The sequence below is a fragment of the Cygnus olor genome (assembly GCF_009769625.2).
Source record: "Cygnus olor isolate bCygOlo1 chromosome 34 unlocalized genomic scaffold, bCygOlo1.pri.v2 SUPER_34A, whole genome shotgun sequence".
Lineage (NCBI taxonomy): Eukaryota > Metazoa > Chordata > Aves > Anseriformes > Anatidae > Cygnus > Cygnus olor.
Window position 1 is genome coordinate 221,622 of NW_024429054.1, and position 20,087 is coordinate 241,708.

General features: G+C 53.2%; 3 protein-coding genes across 3 annotated transcripts in view; 2 read left to right on the forward strand and 1 right to left on the reverse strand.

Moving 5' to 3' along the window:
• The window catches only part of LOC121062855 (coiled-coil domain-containing protein 81-like), an 85,803-nt gene that overhangs the window by 20,338 nt on the left and 45,378 nt on the right, over nt 1–20,087 (reverse strand). The window lies entirely within an intron of this gene.
• On the forward strand, nt 6,163–7,668 carry LOC121062862 (olfactory receptor 14A16-like). Its single transcript, XM_040543150.1, has one exon. It carries the CDS (start codon nt 6,163–6,165, stop codon nt 7,120–7,122), a length of 960 nt encoding a protein of 319 aa, XP_040399084.1. The 3' UTR covers nt 7,123–7,668.
• LOC121062865 (olfactory receptor 14C36-like) lies at nt 15,182–16,242 on the forward strand. Its single transcript, XM_040543153.1, has one exon. The coding sequence runs from the start codon at nt 15,182–15,184 to the stop codon at nt 16,139–16,141; it is 960 nt and encodes a 319-aa protein (XP_040399087.1). The 3' UTR covers nt 16,142–16,242.

Below are 20,087 nucleotides of genomic sequence, written 5' to 3' on the forward strand. Positions count from 1 at the left end.
ATCTCAGAGCCCCGTGAGATGTCGGGGAAGGAAGGCCCTGGCATGCGCTGCAATTCCTTCCATATAACACATCCTACTTCTCCAAGTGAGCGAGATGTAGTGAAGAGGAGTTCAGGTGCGGTGAGGGGCTGCTGCATCCCAGGTGCCTTCGCTCCCATCTTTTGAGAAAAGCCCAGGCCCAGGACAAGCCTCAACACCCACCTACCTGGGACAGCTCCGAAGAGCAGAGGCGTGTTGGGGCAGGGCGGCAGTAGTGACTTCTCCAGGGCTCCACCTCCTGTATTCCATGGGATTGGTCACCATTTGCAGATGTTCCTGGCAGATTTGTCAGGAAATGCTGCTAAAGAACTGGGCAGAAGGGAGGTGACTGTTTCTCAGGACAAGAAGGGAAATCTCTCGTCTCTCTCCCGAGCTGTGCCGTCTCCATGCTGCTGACCTTCCAGGCCTTCAAATGACACGTGCTGATGTCACAGGGGGAGGCACTGCATCACCAGGATATCTTCACTGGAGCAGCGGCAGTGCCAGCACTTCCCTGCAAGGCCTGGTCCCTGCTGGGCGCTGCTTGGGTGCTCCCCACCGCTGTCCTTCCGTGGCCAGGAGTGGGGGCAGCAGGCAGCAAGGTTGCACTGGGCGACCCTCGCTGACGGGCGGAGGAGCAGGGGCACCTTGCAGAGGAGCTGTGGTTGAGGAGCCAGGGCGGGCATCCCTTGTCCTGAGCTGAGGGCCAGCAGCAAGCGAGATGGAGGGCTGCTGGAGGGTGACCATCACCTCCGACATGAGTTCCATGTTCCCAGTGCTCCTGCAGCTCTCCCCTAAAGGTGAGGGTGTCAGGAGCCCCTTCCCAAGGGGTGGCCCAGGGGCTGTCAGCTGTCCCAAGCTGCAAGCCCTGGGCTGTTTTGGGGGGCTGGGCAGGACAGGTGGCTGCTGCAAGAGCCCTGCCAATGGGCTCAAGGGACGTTGCAGCAACCAGGACTCCCAGGTCCTGATGCCAGGGCTGTCCTGAGGCCTAGGGCTCCTCTGGGCATGGCTAAGACTTCTCCTGATGGGGGCAGTCCAGGGCCAGGTTTCCCTGGGAGCTGGTGCCTCTTTGGGATCTGTTTGTGGGAGGAAAGACGTCCAGTGTCGCAGAGACTGGTGTAGCCTGCAGCTCCCCCAGGCCTCTCAGGAATGTGCCAGAAGTGCCTGAGTTGGGAATCAAGCCTTCCCCTTTTACTTCTCTCCTTCAGGGGAACCTCTTTTCATTCCCTGCTGTGCCACCAGGCTGGCAGAGCATGTCCTGGATGCTGAGATGCCATCCCTGAATGGCCGCAATCCTGGTGCTGAACCCTTCCTATATCTCTGCTATGGTGGTTTTACCCGGCTATGCAGGTGAACTCCACAGCAACTGCTCTTTCACTTCCACACCTACAAGGAAAAGGGGGAGAAATATGATGAAAAGAGATCAAGGGTTCACGTAGAATATGAGGTCACCCACCAAACATCCTCATGGGCACCAGTTATCATCGGGGCAAGACAGATTTAGCGTAGGCAGACTAATATATTTTATTGCCCATCACCGGTGGACTACAACTGTGAGGAACTACAGGCAAACTAAAAACACCATTCCCCCCAACCACACTCTTCTATCTCCTTCCCCTGAGTGGAGCGGGGGAATGGGGATTGCAGTCAGTCCATGGCACTTGTCTCCACCGCTCCTTGACGGTCAATCTCTGCCCCTGCAGCCCTCCCATGGGATGCCGTCCTTCCCGAATGGATCCTGCATGGGGCCCAAAGGATTGAGATAATGACAGCTATGACTGGATCATGTTAAAATAAACCTGTTATAAGCATTATATCGCCTTCATAATTGCTGACCACAATGTTTATTTTGTTTTTATCTCGATGTAGTAGCTCTGTTTGCCCTCAGAATTGTATTGGATAGCACATTACATATTATGTGTGTTCCCTGTTGTGCTGTTTATGCTTTTTGGGGGCTGGTTAATGGTTACTAGTTTACTCTACTGCGTAACACTGCTTTATGTTGTGATAAAAATACTGGTCATGAGACTAATCTGGTAGTTGTACTCAGCATTGCTGTCACCCCCATACTTGAGGAACCATCTCTCAGAAACTATTCATAATTAACAGTCTTTAACTTTTCTCCTAGGGGAGACAATCTATGGGAGGAATGAGGGGGGTCGCTTCTTCTCCCCACTTCTTCCCTCTCCCTTTCTCCTCCAGGCTAGTTACAATAGCTCTTCAAAACTTTGAATGTCCTTGGGATGTTCAAACCAGCCTGTACCTATTGTTCTATCTCCTGAATGTGTTTCATTTTTTGTTTAAGGTTAGGGTAAACTATTTCAGAATGCCACACAAAGATCTGCCCTGAGGCAGGATAGCTATGAGTGGCAGGGAGTGTGGGAGGATATGGGCAGGCACCTACAACAGTGAGCACCTGCAATGCCTTGGAACTTCACCCCTGAACGAGTACAGAATCCTAAAAAAAAAAATCGCTCAATGCTTGAAAAAGGAGTGTCATCACCCTGGCAATTCCAAAGAGACAGAAATCACTGCAATGTGCTGGGGCTTGGCCTTTGCTTACTGAGTTGCAATCTACACAACGCCAATCCCTGTGACTGGGCCACAGAACCAACCTGTGCCTGTATCAGTCATACGTATACGTGAGAAAAAAACAAAATCACCTTGTTTAGCAAGGAAAGAAGCTCCTACTCATACAGGGAAGGAGGAAGAAGAAGACGAGGCAGGCTACTCCCAAGTAGGACCATCAGAGGAACAGGTGGATGAAGAGTGAGATAGCATAAAATCATCAGTAAGCACCTGATCACTGTTCCTTGGGGAGCTGTGAGATGTGCAAAAAGATTTCAGCCATCATCTAGGCCAGCACATTGTCACCTGTCTGTTCCGATACTGGGATAACAGGGCCAGTAGCCTGGAATTAGAGGGCAGGGATGCCAAGCAGCTGGGATCCCTCCCCAGGGAAGGGGGCACTGACAAAGCAATTGGAAAGGGGGCACAAATCCTCACTCTCTTGAGGCAACTCCTGTCAGGCCTAAAGGAAAGGTATCCCTTCAAGGAAGATGTTGCATGTCACCCAGGCAAATGGACCACCAGGGAGAGAGGGAGCCCGTATCTGATGGAATTGGCCATGCTGGAGGTGATTTATGGTGATTTATGCACATTAAACAGTTTTCTACCTTGCCCGGTCCCTCACAGGATCCTTCTGCTGTGGGGTTGCTCAGGGTCGAAGTGCCAGTAGCTACCCAAATGGTGCGCCAGTGGCAATATGGTACTATCCAAGACTCCCTGATTACCATATATATGCTGATTCTTCAACTGGAGAGCCAAGGACTGATCAGCAAAATTTGTTCACCCTTTAATAATCCCATAGGGTCAGTGCAAACATCTAATGGAGAGCTGCAACTAACCGTGGAGTACTGAGTCTAGAATGAAGTCACACCAAATTCAATAGGTCATCTATAGTCTTCTCTCCTTACAGTCTTAGCTCTAAGAGCATTTAAATGATCCCTTACAGTATCTGAATGCTGCTGTCCGATCCCTTCCTGAGATCATAAGGAACCAGTACCTCCTGGCCAGAACACTCTCCCTGTACCCGTGGATGCAGGCCCTAAGGTCCCATGAACTGTTAAGGGTGGACTTTGCAAAGTAACCACTGATTTTGTCCCCACCCACCACCTGTTGTACCCCTGCAGAGTCCTGCCTCAAGGCACAAAGGGCAGGGAGACCTTGCTGTTGAGAGCTGAGGCCCTGTGGAGATGTCCGTGACACAACAGCCATTACAGCCAAGGGGCATGTAGAAGAGAAAGGAAAAAGAGAACATTTAAAAGAGAACAGAACAGTTAAAAGAGAACAGAACATTTAAAAGAGAACAGAATAGGTTTAGCTCTCCCTGTGACACATGACTCCTTTTGCTCTGCTGACAGCCTCTACAGGCTGCCCTGCACAAAAGGAGTAGGGACAGGTTCAGTTGTCCTTCATGTGGCATCTGCTGCCATTTCAGTTAGCCAAAGGAATGCCTCCACCTGACTCGCAGAGGATCAACCACAAATTTCACCAGATGTTTGCATCTGAACAGCTCCTGCCTGTCCTCCATCTCCACTAAGGAGCTATTGTGTCTCAGTAATTCGCATTAAGCTGCCCATGTTGTGGACACCTGAACTGAGGCCAGAGGAATCCCAGCTCCTGCGGGTCTGTGGCAGACATGGGAGGGAGCTGAGACCCTCTTCCAGCCGCAGGAATAACAAGCAGCATGAGATGCCTCGACTGACTCTGCTGAATTCCTTCCTCAAGTGGGGATGAAGGAGATCAGTCCCTGACCATGACTTCATGTCCAAACCGATACCAGGACAAGAAGATGTGATTGTTACACTTAATTGGTTTTCTGCTAGGAGAAACGAGCCTGGTGTGAAGAATCGTGTGTGCCCAGGGGAGGGAGGGAAGCCCAGGGATTCCTTCAGGCTGTTTCCCAGCAGGTTCCCCTGCAGCCCCAGGGCCATGGGCAGGGAGCCTGGTGGGGGGCAGAGCAAGGGAGGCCTTGGGCTGGGCCTCTGCTGCTGAGCTGGGCCGGGCTCCTGGGCCCAAGGGGAGCTCCTGGCAAGCGGGCAGCGCTGCAGAGAGCCAGCTCTGCCCAGGAGCAGCTCCTCTGCCCAGCGCAGCAGGGCTGGGGGCACTGCCTGCACAGACAGAGTGCTTAAAGGCAGGCAGAAGTGGCAGGATGCACAGAGCTCGCTGGGGGAGAACACTTGCCAGCCCTGACCCCCGGTAAGTGTCTGGCTGGAGGGCAATGCAGCCGCAGCTCCTGGAGGAAGGAGAAGCCGGGGGTGCAGGCAGGGGTGCCCAGGGCTGTGGTGCAGAGCAGGGTCCCTGCTGTGCCCCAGGGGCTGTGTGCCGGGGCAGGGCCTCTGCCGCCTGCCAGGCTCAGCACTCAGCCTGCCCGGGGAGCTGCCCAGGGCGCTGCGGGGAGAAGCTGTGGGTGGAAGGAGCCCCCCCGGCAGGGCAGGGTCCTGCTGCTGGTGGGAGGCTGCTGCCTGGGGCAGCCTGCTCACAGATCCACAGCACTCCCGGGTTGTATCCAAGGCAAGAAGTAAATCAGGGTTTAGATGCTTCCATCTCGGCTTTCCTGAGCCTCTGCTCTCAGTTTGCTCTTCTTTGTCCCTGTGGGAATGGAAATAGAGGCTGTTATTTTTAAGAAGAGGCTGACATTGCTAAGCCTTCATAAGGAGCATTCCAAGGACCGTAGGGAAGTCTCTTTCCTGCCCAGAGGAAGCTCCGCCACCACATATGCAGTGCCAGCAGGGTCTGTGTGACCTGGTCTCTAGGACGTGCCCCCAGCGAGCTGCCCCTGGGCAGAGCCCTGCTGCCAGGAGGTGTCTGCAGGGCAGAGCTGAGCACCCGGCGGGTGGGATGGGGGCTGTGACCTGCAGGCAGGAGGCGTGGGGACAGAGACCCAGCTGCAGGCAGGGACAGCTGCAGGCAGCAGAGCCATGGGCAGGGAGTGAGAGGGAGCTGCTCCCAGAAACTCCGTGGTAGGGGAGATTTGGGCACCTCTCTGACATCCATGCAGTGCAGACGACTTACCCAGAGCAACCACATGGTCTCTGCTCAAATCCAGCAAAGCCTCTGCCCCAAAACCATGGGGTCTCTGACTGTTGTCCCTTTAGCAGCAGGACCCTCAGAAAAGAGAACCCCCCAAGTGCCAATCTCTCACTCCCAATGCTGCCCCTGAAAGCAGGAGCACTGGGGCATTTCTCTCTGTTTCTCCTCCCATCCATCCTGCCCTTGGTTTCCCCTCAGTCTCTCTGGGCAGTGGGATTAAAGCCAATGCTCAAACATCAGAATAGTGAGTCCTGCTCTGTAGGTATGTCACTGGGAGCAAAGTGCTCAAGCTGTTCTAGCCAATATGGCTCTGGGCACTGCAGTGCATAGGGCTGGGAAACGAGCTGGCTCTGCTGAAGTCACTGATTTAACGTAATCCAGCAATGTCCCTGAGGTTATCCTGCTGGAAGATGTTGAACAACCCCTCTGTACTACAGGTGCACTGCATGTGAACTAAACTATGGGTTTCAGAACGTGTCACGGCCTTTCCTAGGTAGCCAGTCCATGTCCTTTTGTCTTTGGATAGGCTCCAAGGCCAAGAGGCATCAGATGTCCAACAGCAGCTCCATCAGCGAGTTCCTCCTCCTGCCATTCGCAGACACGCGGGAGCTGCAGCTCCTGCACTTCGCGCTCTTCCTGGGCATCTACCTGGCTGCCCTCCTGGGCAACGGCCTCATCCTCACAGCCGTAGCCTGCGACCGCCGCCTCCACACCCCCATGTACTTCTTCCTCCTCAACCTCGCCCTCCTCGACTTGGGCTGCATCTCCACCACCGTCCCCAAAGCCATGGCCAATTCCCTTCATGATACCAGGGCCATTTCCTATGCAGGTTGTGCTGCCCAGGTCTTTCTGATTGTCTTCTTGTTTTCAGCAGAGTATTCTCTTCTCACTGTCATGTCCTATGACCGCTACGTTGCCATCTGCAAGCCCCTGCACTACGGGACCCTCCTGGGCAGCAGAGCTTGTGCCCAGACGGCAGCAGCTGCCTGGGGCAGTGGGGTTCTCTATGCTCTGCTGCACACGGCCAGTACATTTTCCCTGCCCCTCTGCCAAGGCAATGCTGTGGACCAGTTCTTCTGTGAAATCCCCCAGATCCTCAAGCTCTCCTGCACTAACTCCTACCTCAGGGAAGCTGGGCTTCTCAGATTCAGTAGTGTTCTGTTTTTGGGGTGTTTTGTTTCCATTGTACTCTCCTATTTGCAGATCTTTAGGGCCGTGCTGAGGATGCCCTCTGAGCAGGGACAGCACAAAGCCTTTTCCATGTGCCTCCCTCACCTGGCTGTGGTCTCCCTGTTCCTCAGCACTGGCTTTTTCGCCTACCTGAAGCCCCCCTCCCTCTCCTCCCCATCCCTGGATCTGGTGGTGGCAGTTCTGTACTCAGTGGTGCCCCCGATATTCAATCCTTTCATCTACAGCATGAGAAACAAGGAGCTCAAGCGTGCTATCAGGAAAGTGATTACATGGATTTTTCTTGAGATTGATCCATTTTTCCTCTTTCTCCACAAATGACTTCCTTTGTTTTCCCTTGGAGGCTTGGTACTTACTTTCATTACCATGATGTTATGTTTATCTTCAGTGTCATTTCCATTTATTACTTTCGTAGAAAAAAGTATTTTATCCACCCCACTTCTCCCGAGGTATGAAATTGCTATTTTTTTTTTCCTCTGGACATTTTTTGTCTACCTGTATGCCAGTACTCTCTCTTAGCATCTGCTTAATAAAATAGAATCTCCCCAGTGCACTGCCTGAAATCCTGTCTCTTCTTTCAAAGATGTTGCCAATAACATGGCTGAGCAGTGTGGTGGTTTCACATAGATGGGCAGCTGAAGTCCTCCACACTGCTCTTTCACCCCCCTCAAAAGGAAAAGCTGGAGAAGAAAAATGGAAAAGGACTCCAGGGTTGATTTAAGGGAGAGGCAGATGACTCATAAATTTCAGTCATGGTCTTAACAGACTTTGTAGAGAGATTCAGGTAATTTATTGAGCATTACTAACATACGAGAGCAGTGAGAAACTAAAGGCCTAAAAACACCTTCACCCCCATCCACCCTCTTCTACCTCCTCCCCCCAGTGCTGCAGCCGAATGGGGAATGGGGGCTGCAGTCAGTCTATAACACTTCGTCTCTGCCGCTCCTTCATGGTCACCCTCTGCCCCTACTCCAGTATGGGGTCCCTCCCATGGATGCCATCCTTCCCGAACTGATCCCCCCAGACCCCCAGCTCCTGCGTGGGCTCCTCTCCATGGGATACAGTCCAGCCTGGAGTCTGCTCCGGCACGGGTCCTCCATGGGCCACAGCCTCCTCCAGGCCACATCCGCTTGCTCCACCGGGGGCTTCTCCACGGGCTGCAGCGTGGAGATCTGCTTCATGTGGGACCCATGGGCTGCAGGGGGACAGCCTGCTCCACCAGGGGCCTGTCCACAGGCCACAGGGGAACTTCTGCTCTGGTGCGTGGAGCACCTCCTGCCCTCCTTCTGCACTGACCTTGGTGTCTGTACCAAGGACTGCTTCTCACTACATTTTCTCACTCCTCTCTCCCAGCTGCAGGTTCAGAGCAGTTTTTTTTACCCCTTCCTTAAATCTGTTCTCACAGAGGCCAACCCAGCATCGCCCATTGGCTCGGCTCTGGCCAGCAATGGGTCACTTCTGGAGCCATCTGTAACTGGCTCTTATTTAACATGGGGCAGCTTCTGGACTCTGCTCACAGGGTCCAGCTCTAGATCCCCCCTGCTACCAAAACAGTGACACGTAAGCCCAATACAAGCTGCTGCACCTCAGAAGGCCTGTAACTCCACGCATTTGGGAGACAAAAAGGTCATCACCATCATACGAGTTGTGAGATATCAAGGGTAGGATTTAGGAGTAACCTGTTGGTGTCTGATGACAGTGAAAATGGTGAATGGTCACTGAGGTACATCCCCGTGTCTGTCCCACATGGGGCAGGGCAGAGGACATCCTCTAGGAGAGTAATGTGGAGCTGCCTGGGAAGCTCAGGGGTTCTCCCTAGGGAGCATGTCCCAGGGGTGGGCAGTGCCTGGAGCCCTACGAAGTGAGAGACTGCCCAAGGTGGAGTCACCCATAGGAACAGTGCCAAATTTTGATGTCCCCAGGCAAAAAAGAACTCAGTGCCTGTGGGATTCAGTGAGGGACCAGCATGCTCAGAGAAGGAAGGTTGGAGAGGGGTTACTCTCATCCTCGAGGAAGTACAACTGGCTGGATCTATAAAATACCTGGAAACCCCTAGAGTCCTCGGAAATATTCCCTAGTCTTCCAGAGCGTCTGCCACAGATATTGAATCCAGAGTGAGAGTTTAGCAGCAATGATCCCAATACAGACAGGTCTACTTCCCACCGTGTGCAGCTCAGCCAGTGTGCAGTCACCTCTTGGGCACCACAGCCTGCTTGGTCTGCTCAGAGCACCACCAGCTCAGGGCCACATGGGGAGCATGGGGAGGTGGCCAGGAAGAGCTGGAGAGGAGAGAGGAGGCGTGAGGAGAGATCAGATGGGAGCTGACCTTGTCTAGAAGTTGCCTCAAATACTGGTGTTCATCTCATCCAAGACAAGGTCTGGACTGTGGGTACCCTAACTCATGCTCATCATGCAGAACCACAAGTCTATGGTTTCCTGGCGCACCACCTGACATGAGCAGTAACTGAAGAAGGACTGGTGCCCTAACCTGCCAACCTCTTAACGCCGTTGCCCTTTGTGAAGGGTGTCTTGGAAAGCAAGGCTGGGATCCCGTGTCAAGGTTTGCATTGATGGAAGCATGACCCAGCAGCCACGTGAGCTTCCTGCTCTCCTGCTGTACATATCCATGTAGCATGCAGCACATATGCATGTATGCATGTAGACATGCAGCACGTATCCTTGAGACAGTCTCTCGCAACCCATGTGCTGGCCCTTACCCCAAAGATCACCCCCAGACAAGGTTCTTCAGCTCAGGTCCACCTGGAGGACTGAAGGGAAGCTGTGACCACAGGAAGTCCCAGAAGAGAATCACAGAATCATAGAATGGCTTGGCTTGGAAGGGACCTTAAAGATCATCTAGTTCCAACCCCCCTGACATGGGCAGGGATGCCACCTACTAGAACAGGTTGCTCAGGGTGTCATCCAACCTGGTCTGGAACACCTCCAGGGATGAGGCATCCACAACTTCTCTGGGCAACCTGTTCCAGTGCCTCACCACAAAGAATTTCCTCCTACTCTCTACTTTAAATCTCCCCTCTTTTAGTTTAAAATCAGCCCCCTTTGTCCTCTTATTGTCTGCCCGAGGAGAAAGTCACTCTCCATCTTTTTTATAAGCTCCCTTTAAAATTTGAAAAGCTGCAATGAGGTCACCCCTGAGCCTTCCCTTCCTCAGGCTGACCATTTCCAGCCCTCTCAGCCTTACTTCATAGGAGAGGTTCTCCAGCCTTTTGACCAACTTTGTGGCTCTCCTCTGGACCCATTCTAACAGATCGACATCCTTCTTGTACAGGGGACCTCAGACGTAGATGCAGTACTCCAAGTGGGGCTTCACAAGAGCAGAATAGCTTCTGATAGATGGTTCCTGAAGTACAGTGGTGACAGCAATGCTGAGTACAACTACCAGATCAGTCTCACTTCCAATAATTTTATCATACCATAAGCCAGTGTTACACATTACAGCAAAATGAAAACCTTAAACCAGCCCCCAGAAGTGATAAACAGCACTGCAAGGAACACACAGTTGGTAATGTGCTATCCAACGTAATTCAGAGACCAAACACAACTACAACCCTGAGATCCCCCCAAAAATCAACGTTATTTTCAGCAAATAATAAGCTTATAACAATTTTATTTTAACGTGCCCTGGTCAGATCTGTCATTATCTCTACCCTTTGGGCCCTACGTTATGTGCCAAAGGGAGTGTTGTGGTTTAACCTGGCAGGCAGCTCAGCACCACATAGCCGTTTGCTCCACACCCTACCAGTGAGATGGGGGAGAGAATCGAGGGGGAAAAAAAGATAAAATCTCACGAGTTGAGAAAAAGACTGTTTAATAGGAGAGAAAATGAAGGGAAATAATAATAATAAAGATGTTATTGCTGCTGTTGTTGTTGATGATGATGACAGTAGAATGCACAAAGCAAGTGATGCACAGTGTAATTGCTCAACACCTGCTGACCAATGTCCAGCCCGCTCCAGGCCAGAGCAGCTGCTGGTTGGAGCCGAGACAATGAGTGATGCTGGTTGCACCTCTGTGAGAGCTTATTTAAAAAAGAATGAACATGCTGGGAAACAGCAGCTGGGAGAGAGAGGAGTGAGAACCAGTCCTGCAGACACCAAGGTCAGGAGGTGCTCCAGACACCAGAAGTTCCCCTGCAGCCCATGGATAGGCCCATGGAGAAGCAGGCTGTCCCCCTGCAGCCCATGGGTCCCACAGCAGAGCAGATCTCCACGCTGCAGCCCATGGAGGAGCCCCCAGTGCAGCAGGTGGATTTAGCCTGGAGGAAGCTGCGGCCCATGGAGAGCTACCGCAGAACAAGACTCCAACTCCTGGGACCCCAAAAGACCACACAAAAAATATTTGCTTCCGCTTTTCCTCTGGGGAGGGGTTGTGATGGAGTGGGGTGGAGGAGGTAACCTGCGTAGCAGGGTAAATCCATCACGTAGGGGTATGGGAAGTGTTCAGAACTAGGGCTGTGGCATTCCAGAGATGGCATCTCAGCACCCAGGACATGCCTTGCCAGCTTGGCCACACAAAAGGGAAAGAAGAGAGGTTCCCCTGAAGGACAGCAGTAGAAGAGGAAGGCTTGATTTCCAACACAGGCATTGCTGGAACATTCCTGAGAGGCCTGGGGGAGCTGCAGGCCACACCAGTCTCTGCGACACTGGACGTCTTTCCTCCCACAAACAGATCCCAAAGAGGCACCAGCTCCCAGGGAAACCTGGCCCTGGACGGCCCCACATCATGAGGACACACCAAACCATGCCCAGAGAAGCCCTGGAGCTCAGGGCAGCCCTAGCATCAGGACCCAGGAGTCTTGGCTGCCACATTGTCCCCTGAGCCCAGAGGGACCCTCAGGCAAGGCTCTTGCAGCAGCCATCAGCCTTGTCAAGACCCCAACCCAGCCCAGGACCTGCAGCTTTGGACAGCTGACAGCCCCTGGGCCACCCCTTGGGAAGGGGCTCCTGACACCCTCACCTTTAGGGGAGAGCTGCAGGAGCACTGGGAACATGGAACTCATGTCGGAGGTGATGGTCACCCTCCAGCAGCCCTCCATCTCGCTTGCTGCTGGCCCTCAGCTCAGGACAAGGGATGCCCGCCCTGGCTCCTCAACCACAGCTCCTCTGCAAGGTGCCCCTGCTCCTCCGCCCGTCAGCAAGGGTCGCCCAGTGCAACCTTGCTGCCTGCTGACCCCACTCCTGGCCACAGAAGGACAGCGGTGGGGAGCACCCAAGCAGCGCCCAGCAGGGACCAGGCCTTGCAGGGAAGTGCCGGCACTGCCGCTGCTCCAGTGAAGATATCCTGGTGATGCAGTGCCTCCCCCTGTGACATCAGCACGTGTCATTTGAAGGCTTATGAGGTCAGCAGCATGGAGACGGCACAGCTCGGGAGAGAGACAAGAGATTTCCCTTTTCTGTCATGAGAAACAGTCACCTCCCTTCTGCCCAGTTCTTTTCCACAGGATCCTGACAAATCCGCCAGGAACATCTGCAAATGGTGACAAAGGCCATGGAATATAGGAAGCGGAGTGCTGGAGGGGTCACCACTGTGTTCCTGCACCAATATGCCTCTTGTTTGGAGCCCTTCCAGGAAGGTGGGGTTTTCACCTTCTCCTTGGCCTGGGCTTTTTTCAAAAGATGGACGCGAAGACACCTGGGATGCAGCAGCCCCTCCCTGTGCCTGAACTCCTCTTCTGCATGAATCTGGGCTCTGTCTTACAACTTGACCAAGTCTCTCATTTCAGGAGACCTATGGAATGCTGAAGGCAGGACTACCGTCCCTGACTGTACTGCACAGAGATACACGTGGTCCTGTGTCAGCTGGACTATGCTGCAAGCGAACCCTGCTGGATCATGCGGAGCTGATCACGGTGTCCCGGCCATTAGCTGCCATGTCTGCAACCAGAGCCCCAGAAGAGGAGAGGTGCATCTCTGCGGACACGCTCCACTTTCCTCTTGCATGACAGACGGGTTGCCAGTGACTGCCCAGCAGTGCCCCTCCCTGGGGGCTGTGCACAGCTGGGTGAGGCTCTCGGGGGGGCTTCTCTGCCTCTTTGTCTTCCTCAGAGTGAGCACCGCGATATTTCCCCCCATTTCTGCACCCGTTCATGCTGCTCCTGCTATTGTGTTTAGGCTCTCTAGGGATGGGGGTTTCAGGTGCAGTTCCAAAAATGACCCTGAACATCCTGCCACAGATGTGTCTGCATAGCAATGAGGTGTTCCATCGCCCATCTGACTTGGGGGACCACAGGCAATGCAGCGCAAGGGGGTGGGTAACATGCCAACTGTCCCTGCACAAGACATAGAGTGCCTTTCTCCTGGGATCATAATGAACCAGCACCTCCTGGTCATAACCAAGAATTCTTCAGTGCAAGCCCTTGTTATAGGTAATTCTTTTTCTGCTAGGAGAAATGAGCCTGGTGTGAAGAAGTGTGTGTGCCCAGGGGAGGGAGGGAAGCCCAGGGATTCCTTCAGGCTGTTTCCCAGCAGGTTCCCCTGCAGCCCCGGGGCCATGGGCAGGGAGCCTGGTGGGGGGCAGAGCAAGGGAGGCCTTGGGCTGGGCCTCTGCTGCTGAGCTGGGCCGGGCTCCTGGGCCCAAGGGGAGCTCCTGGCAAGCGGGCAGCGCTGCAGAGAGCCAGCTCTGCCCAGGAGCAGCTCCTCTGCCCAGCGCAGCAGGGCTGGGGGCACTGCCTGCACAGACAGAGTGCTTAAAGGCAGGCAGAAGTGGCAGGATGCACAGAGCTCGCTGGGGGAGAACACTTGCCAGCCCTGAGCCCGGTAAGTGTCTGGCTGGAGGGCAATGCAGCCGCAGCTCCTGGAGGAAGGAGAAGCCGGGGGTGCAGGCAGGGGTGCCCAGGGCTGTGGTGCAGAGCAGGGTCCCTGCTGTGCCCCAGGGGCTGTGTGCCGGGGCAGGGCCTCTGTCGCCTGCCAGGCTCAGCACTCAGCCTGCCCGGGGAGCTGCCCAGGGCGCTGCGGGGAGAAGCTGCGGGTGGAAGGAGCACCCCGGCAGGGCAGGGTCCTGCTGCTGGCGGGGGGCTGCTGCCTGGGGCGGCCTGCTCACAGCTCCGCAGCACAACTAGTATGTATTCAAGGGGACATTGCAAGAGAATGGATCAGGCAGGGGATTTCAGCTTCATTCCCAGCTTTCCTGAGCCTGCTGAGCTTTCCATTTTGTCTTCTTTGGCTCAGTGGGAATAGCAATAGATGCTGTTATTTCCAAGAGAAGTCAGACTCTCCTAAGCCTTCAGAACAAGCATTAGAAGGTCTGTACCACGTCCCTTTCCTGCCCCTCAGCCCATAAAAAGCTCCACCACCACATATGCAGTGCCAGCAGGGTCTGTGTGACCTGGTCTCTAGGACGTGCCCCCAGCGAGCTGCCCCTGGGCAGAGCCCTGCTGCCAGGAGGTGTCTGCAGGGCAGAACTGAGCACTCGGCGGATGGGATGGGGGCTGTGACCTGCAGGCAGGAGGCGTGGGGACAGAGACCCAGCTGCAGGCAGAGACAGCTGCAGGCAGCAGAGCCATGGGCAGGGAGTGAGAGGGAGCTGCTCCCTGAAACTCCATGGTAGGGGAGATTTGGGCACCTCAGTGCCATCCGTGCACTGCTGACACCTTCCATTATCTCGACTGCCATCCAGCAAAGCCTCTGTCCCCACAACTATGGGGTCTCAGGCTGCATTGTCCCCTTGGCAGCAGGACCCTCAGAACAGAGAACCCCCCCAAGTGCCCATCTCTCACTCCATTTCCTGCCTCCCTCACTAGGAACCCTGGACCTTTTCTCTGTCTTTCCCCTCCCATCCATCCTGCCCTTGCTATTCCCCTCAGACTCCCTGGGCAGTGGGTTTGAAGATAGAGCTCAAACACCAGAATAGTGAGTCCTGCTCTGGAGGTGCATCCCTGGGAGCAAAGTGCCCAAGCCAGCTCTAGTCAAAATGGCTCTGGTCACTGCAGTGCCTAGTGCTGGGAAATGAGCTGGCTCTGTTCAGGTCACTCTGGTTTATGGACATCCAGCGGTGTCCCTGGGGTTATCCTGCTGGAGGATGTTGAACAGCCCCTCTGTATTACAGGTACACTGCATCTGAACAAAACTACGAGTTTCAGAATGGGTCACCAGCTTTCCCAGGTACCCGCTGCTGCACAGCAGTGCTGAGTCCAATGGAGCTCATGGGCAGAGGCCGTGGCTCCAAACAGTGCTCATCCAGCACCAACCAGAGCTTCAGCCAGGAAGGAGAATGAAGATGCTGCTGAGAAAGCGCGTATTTGTGGAGGTGGGTGAGAAAGGAAGGGTGTTGCTGAAAGGACAGAGATTTTCTCAGAGAAGTCTGCCCAAAGATCTCCATGTGCTTTTGTCTTTGGACAGGCCCCAAGGCCAAGAGGCATCAGATGTCCAACAGCAGCTCCATCAGCGAGTTCCTCCTCCTGCCATTCGCAGACACGCGGGAGCTGCAGCTCCTGCACTTCGCGCTCTCCCTGGGCATCTACCTGGCTGCCCTCCTGGGCAACGGCCTCATCCTCACAGCCATAGCCTGCGACCGCCACCTCCACACCCCCATGTACTTCTTCCTCCTCAACCTCGCCCTCCTCGACCTGGGCTGCATCTCCACCACTCTCCCCAAAGCCATGGCCAATTCCCTCTGGGACACCAGGGCCATCTCCTACTCAGGATGTGCTGCACAGGTCTTTGCATTTGTCTTCTTGATATCAGCAGAGTTTTTTCTTCTCACTGTCATGTCCTATGACCGCTACATTGCCATCTGCAAGCCCCTGCACTACGGGAGCCTCCTGGGCAGCAGAGCTTGTGCCCAGATGGCATCCGCTGCCTGGGGCAGTGGGGTTCTCTATGCTGTGCTGCACACGGCCAATACATTTTCCCTGCCCCTCTGCCAAGGCAATGCTGTGGACCAGTTCTTCTGTGAAATCCCCCAGATCCTGAAGATATCCTGCGCACACTCCCACCTGAAGAGTTTTTGGGTAGTTGTTATTGGTGTCTGTTTAGCATCTGGCTGTTTTGTTTTCATTGTTTTTTCCTATGTGCAGATCTTCAGGGCAGTGCTGAGGATGCCCTCTGAGCAGGGCCGGCACAAAGCCTTCTCCACCTGCCTCCCTCACCTGTTTGTGGTCTCACTGTTTATCAACACCTGCTTTTTTGCTTACCTGAAGCCCCCCTCCATCTCCTCCCCATCCCTGAACCTGGTGGTGGCAGTTCTGTACTCGGTGATACCTCCAACATTGAACCCCCTCATCTATAGCATGAGGAACCAGGAGCTCAAGTGGGCTATTAGGAAAGTGATTTTATGGCTGTTTCTGAATAGTGACAAACTTCCCCTCTTTTTCCAGAAATGACTTAACTTGGTACCTCCCCTCAGGCCTGGTCCTTCTTTCATTATCATTATTGTTCTTCTTATCTTTGATATCATTTGCATTTATTATGCTCTTAGAGTAATATTTCTTTTTCATCCTACTTCTGCTGAGGATCAGCACTGCTCTGTTTGCTCTTGAGGCTCTGTAAATATGTGTCTAATGAAGGTCAGAGCTGACTCTTCCATAGCATCCGCAAAATAAAATGGCATCTCCACAGTGCACTGTGCTCTTTTTTCAAGGATGTTGCCAAGCTTTCCAGAAGCTTGTGCCGCTTTCCATCACCTATCAGACTCTTTCCATCATCTGTCAGTGGTCATGGTCATCCGGAGAGGTCCCAGATGACTGGCGACTTCCTAATGTGAAGCCCATCTACAAGAAGGTTTGTAAGGAGGACCCGGGGAATTACAGGCCTGTCGGCCTCACCTCGGCGCCAGGAAAGGTGATGGAACAGATCATCTTGAATGCAGTCACACAACGTATGTGGGACAACCTGGGGATGAGGCCCAGTCAGCATGGGTTCATGAAAGGCAGGTCCTGCCTGACCAACCTCATCTCCTTCTATGTCTGGGTGACTTGAATGGTGGATGAGGGAAATCATATTGATGCAGTCCACCTAGACTTGAGCGAGGCCTTTGACACGGTCTCCCATAGTATTCTCGTGGAGAAGTTGGCGGCCCATGGCTTGGACATGTACACTCTTTGCTGGGTTAAAAACTGGCCGGACTGCCGGGCCCAGAGAGCAGTGGTGAACGGAGTGAAATCCAGCTGGTGACCGGTCACTAGTGGTGTTCCCCAGGGGTTGGTGTTGGGGCCCATGCTCTTTAACAGCTTTATTGATGATTTGGATGAGGGAATTGAGTGCACGCTCAGTAAGTTTGCAGATGACAACAAGTTGGGGGGAAGTGTCGATTTGCTGGAGGATAGGAAGGCTCTGCAGGGGGACCTGGAAACGCTGGATCGATAGGCAGAGGCCAATGGGATGAGGTTCACCATGGCTAAGTGCCGCGTCCTGCCCTGTGGCCACAACAACCCCATGCAGTGCTACGGGCTTGGGGCAGACTGGCTGGAAAGCTGTGCAGAGGAAAAGGTTGGATGTAGTACTTAAGGACATGGTTTAGTGGGGGATATTGGTGGTAGGGGGATGGTTGGACCAGATGATCTTGGAGGTCTTTTCCAATCTTAATAATGCTATGATTCTGTGCTTCTTACGATACAGAGCCACACGTCCATGGTTTCCTGGTGCTTCCCCAAGCCTAGGAAGTGGCTGAGGAAGAACTGGTGCCCTATATTCTCCAGCCCTTAATGCAACCATCTTTCTTGTTGGGTGGTATCGAAAGCAATGCCTGTGCCCTGTGTCAGGGCTTTGACTGATGGAAACAGGGCCCAGCAGCCATAGCAGTTTGCTGCTGTTCCTCTGGCTGTGTCCAGCACATGGCCGTGAGACACATTCCCCCAGTCTGTGTGCTGAACCTGAGCCCAAAAGTCCTCAGCATGTCCTCAGCTTGGGTCTACCCCAAGGACTGGAGTGCAGCTGTGACCACAGGAAGGACAAACCCTCTCCTTGGGCCTGTCCATGGCTGGATGCCTTTGCATGCTCCACAGGAAAAGGGAGCATATTGATAACATGCTAACACCCCTTTCACCATCTCTGTGTCTGTGGGAGTGTCAGAAAATGTCCCTCAGTCCTAAGATCCAGCAAAGCCCAGCTTCTTCTTTCATCAGGAACCTGGAGAAATTCTCTCAGAATTTCCAACACTCTCGTGCACACAGGCAAATACACACAGGGCATGGACACAGCCGACCACACACAGAGCAACTCCAACAGGGAACAGCACCTTCACAGCCACTACACCACCAGCAGCACACACAGAGCCATGAGCAACACACCTGGCCCCATCCCATTCCCCACCTCAGCCTGATCTGCTCTGAAGGTCACCAGTGCTCCACGCATCCCCAGCAGCAATTACCCATGGGTGCAGACGCACACATGGCTATGTGGTTCCATAATTGTATGAGTCACCCCCAACACACCCAGGAGTGAGCGCACACACACAGCAAATAGCCAGCAACAGAGTTGAATAAGAAGGCAGGACAGTGATCAGGAACAGGGCCCGACCAGACCAGCCCTGACCAGCCCCATATCCACATGCAGCTGGCCCCTTGCATCCCTCTCCCCTCCTCTTCCACAGGATTCTTCCTCCTCGAGACACTTTAATCCCTTCCTTTCTTACATGCAGTGCCCTGCTCAATTACCAGTTCTCACCAATCACATTTTCCCCCATTGATCCCTAGTTTGCTATACCTGTACCCGCATTTGGTAATTCAGATACCATTGCCTACATCATCTGGGCCTCTAACAAGCTGGAGAGGTCGACATGTCACAGATTTGCTCTGCGCCAGGAGTGAGGGGTGGCATGAACAGTCCCGAGCAGGGATGGTTTTATGGTAACTGGGCTCCATGCAGGACAGAAAATCGTCATTTTACGGCTTTAGGCCCGAGTATTGCCTCCAATTTTTTTAACCATTTCAAACATTTCACTTCAATCAGCACACTTCAATCAGCTGAAATGATTGAACACTTCTAATACAATGTTTGAATTGCCCCATGGCATTTTTTTTTCTTGAATGTTTATTATAGCAAAAGAAAAAATACCAATCTTCCCCTGTACTTGCATTGCCAGAACTCTGTCCCTTATGCACCGCACTTCATCTCCCTAGTCTTTCTGGTATTTCCACCTGGCTTTATGAAACAGACCGTGTTGGAAGTAACCTTTCCAGCAGACTGTCTGGACATGTGCAGTTTCCATTCTTCTCCAGATTCCCCTCCCCTTACTCTTTGATCATTCAGATACCTCTCACCTACACAGTTGGTTCTCAGAACTTGAGGGATCTCAAGCTTGCCCATATTTCAGTTTTCTATCTCATCATCCCTACAGCCAACTCTGTAATTGCATTTCTGTTCATCATTTCCTACCCATGTCAAACATGTCTTTTGAGGCAACTTGGATTTGGCTCACTGTTGAGGACCGTGGGGTTTGCTTGTTTGTTGTTAAATGTTAATAACAACGACTTCAAAAACTGTGCCTGTGTGCAGCCAGTTGTCTGAGGAAAAGAGGTGGGACTTGGTGAAAAGATGCTGTAACATCCAGCTGCAGACTTCAGTGGAGAAGTCTGGTGTAAGGAAAAGTGATGCAAGTCCCAGGTGGCTGATGAGACAAGTGGTGGGGATGGGGAGCTGAGCAGCAAGGTTGCCCATACAGTCCAGGACTTCAAGGGACTGCTTTTCCTACACATCCAGACCTCCTTAGGAGGCACATTGGATCCATGACAACTAGAGAATGATGCTATCAGTTCTTCTGAAAACTCTAAACTAATGGAAACTAATCTTAAATAAGGAAAATGCTCTTAGTGAAGTGGTCATTGAAAACTTCCTCTTTAAACTGCATTCTTGAAACCTCACTAATTAATTGTATAAGTCTGGAAGACTGGATGAAAATGACTGAATTGTAATGAGCCCCATGGTGCATTTGGTGCTGAGTCCATGAACCTCAGGTAGTGAGAGGAGAATGATGTAACTGCAGGAGAAGTTCAAGTCAGAAGGAAACCTTGAAGTGTCTAGGAGTATTAATGGGCCCCAGTGAGGGTCATTACTGACAAAGCCTCCCCATGGACTTGTTAGAGCAGACAATCGGAGGCCATGATTGCAGGTAGGCAAAGGCGCTGGGCAGGAGACTCTGATGCTGAGTAAAGGCCTTGGTTTGTTTGGTGAAGCAGAAGGGCCAAGCCTTGTCCACAGCCCCTGGGAAGGGAGGTCCTGTCCCTCACCCATGGCTCAGGGCTCTTCCTGGGGCAGTGGGATGTGGGGTGTGTGATGCTGTGTGAAGGACAATGCTATGACACCTCCTGGCCTCCCCACTGGGTTGCAAGG

Excerpts from the sequence above, each read along its gene's own strand:
- LOC121062865 (XM_040543153.1), top strand. The coding sequence starts at position 15,182 with ATGTCCAACAGCAGCTCCATCAGCGAGTTCCTCCTCCTGCCATTCGCA.
- LOC121062862 (XM_040543150.1), top strand. The coding sequence starts at position 6,163 with ATGTCCAACAGCAGCTCCATCAGCGAGTTCCTCCTCCTGCCATTCGCA.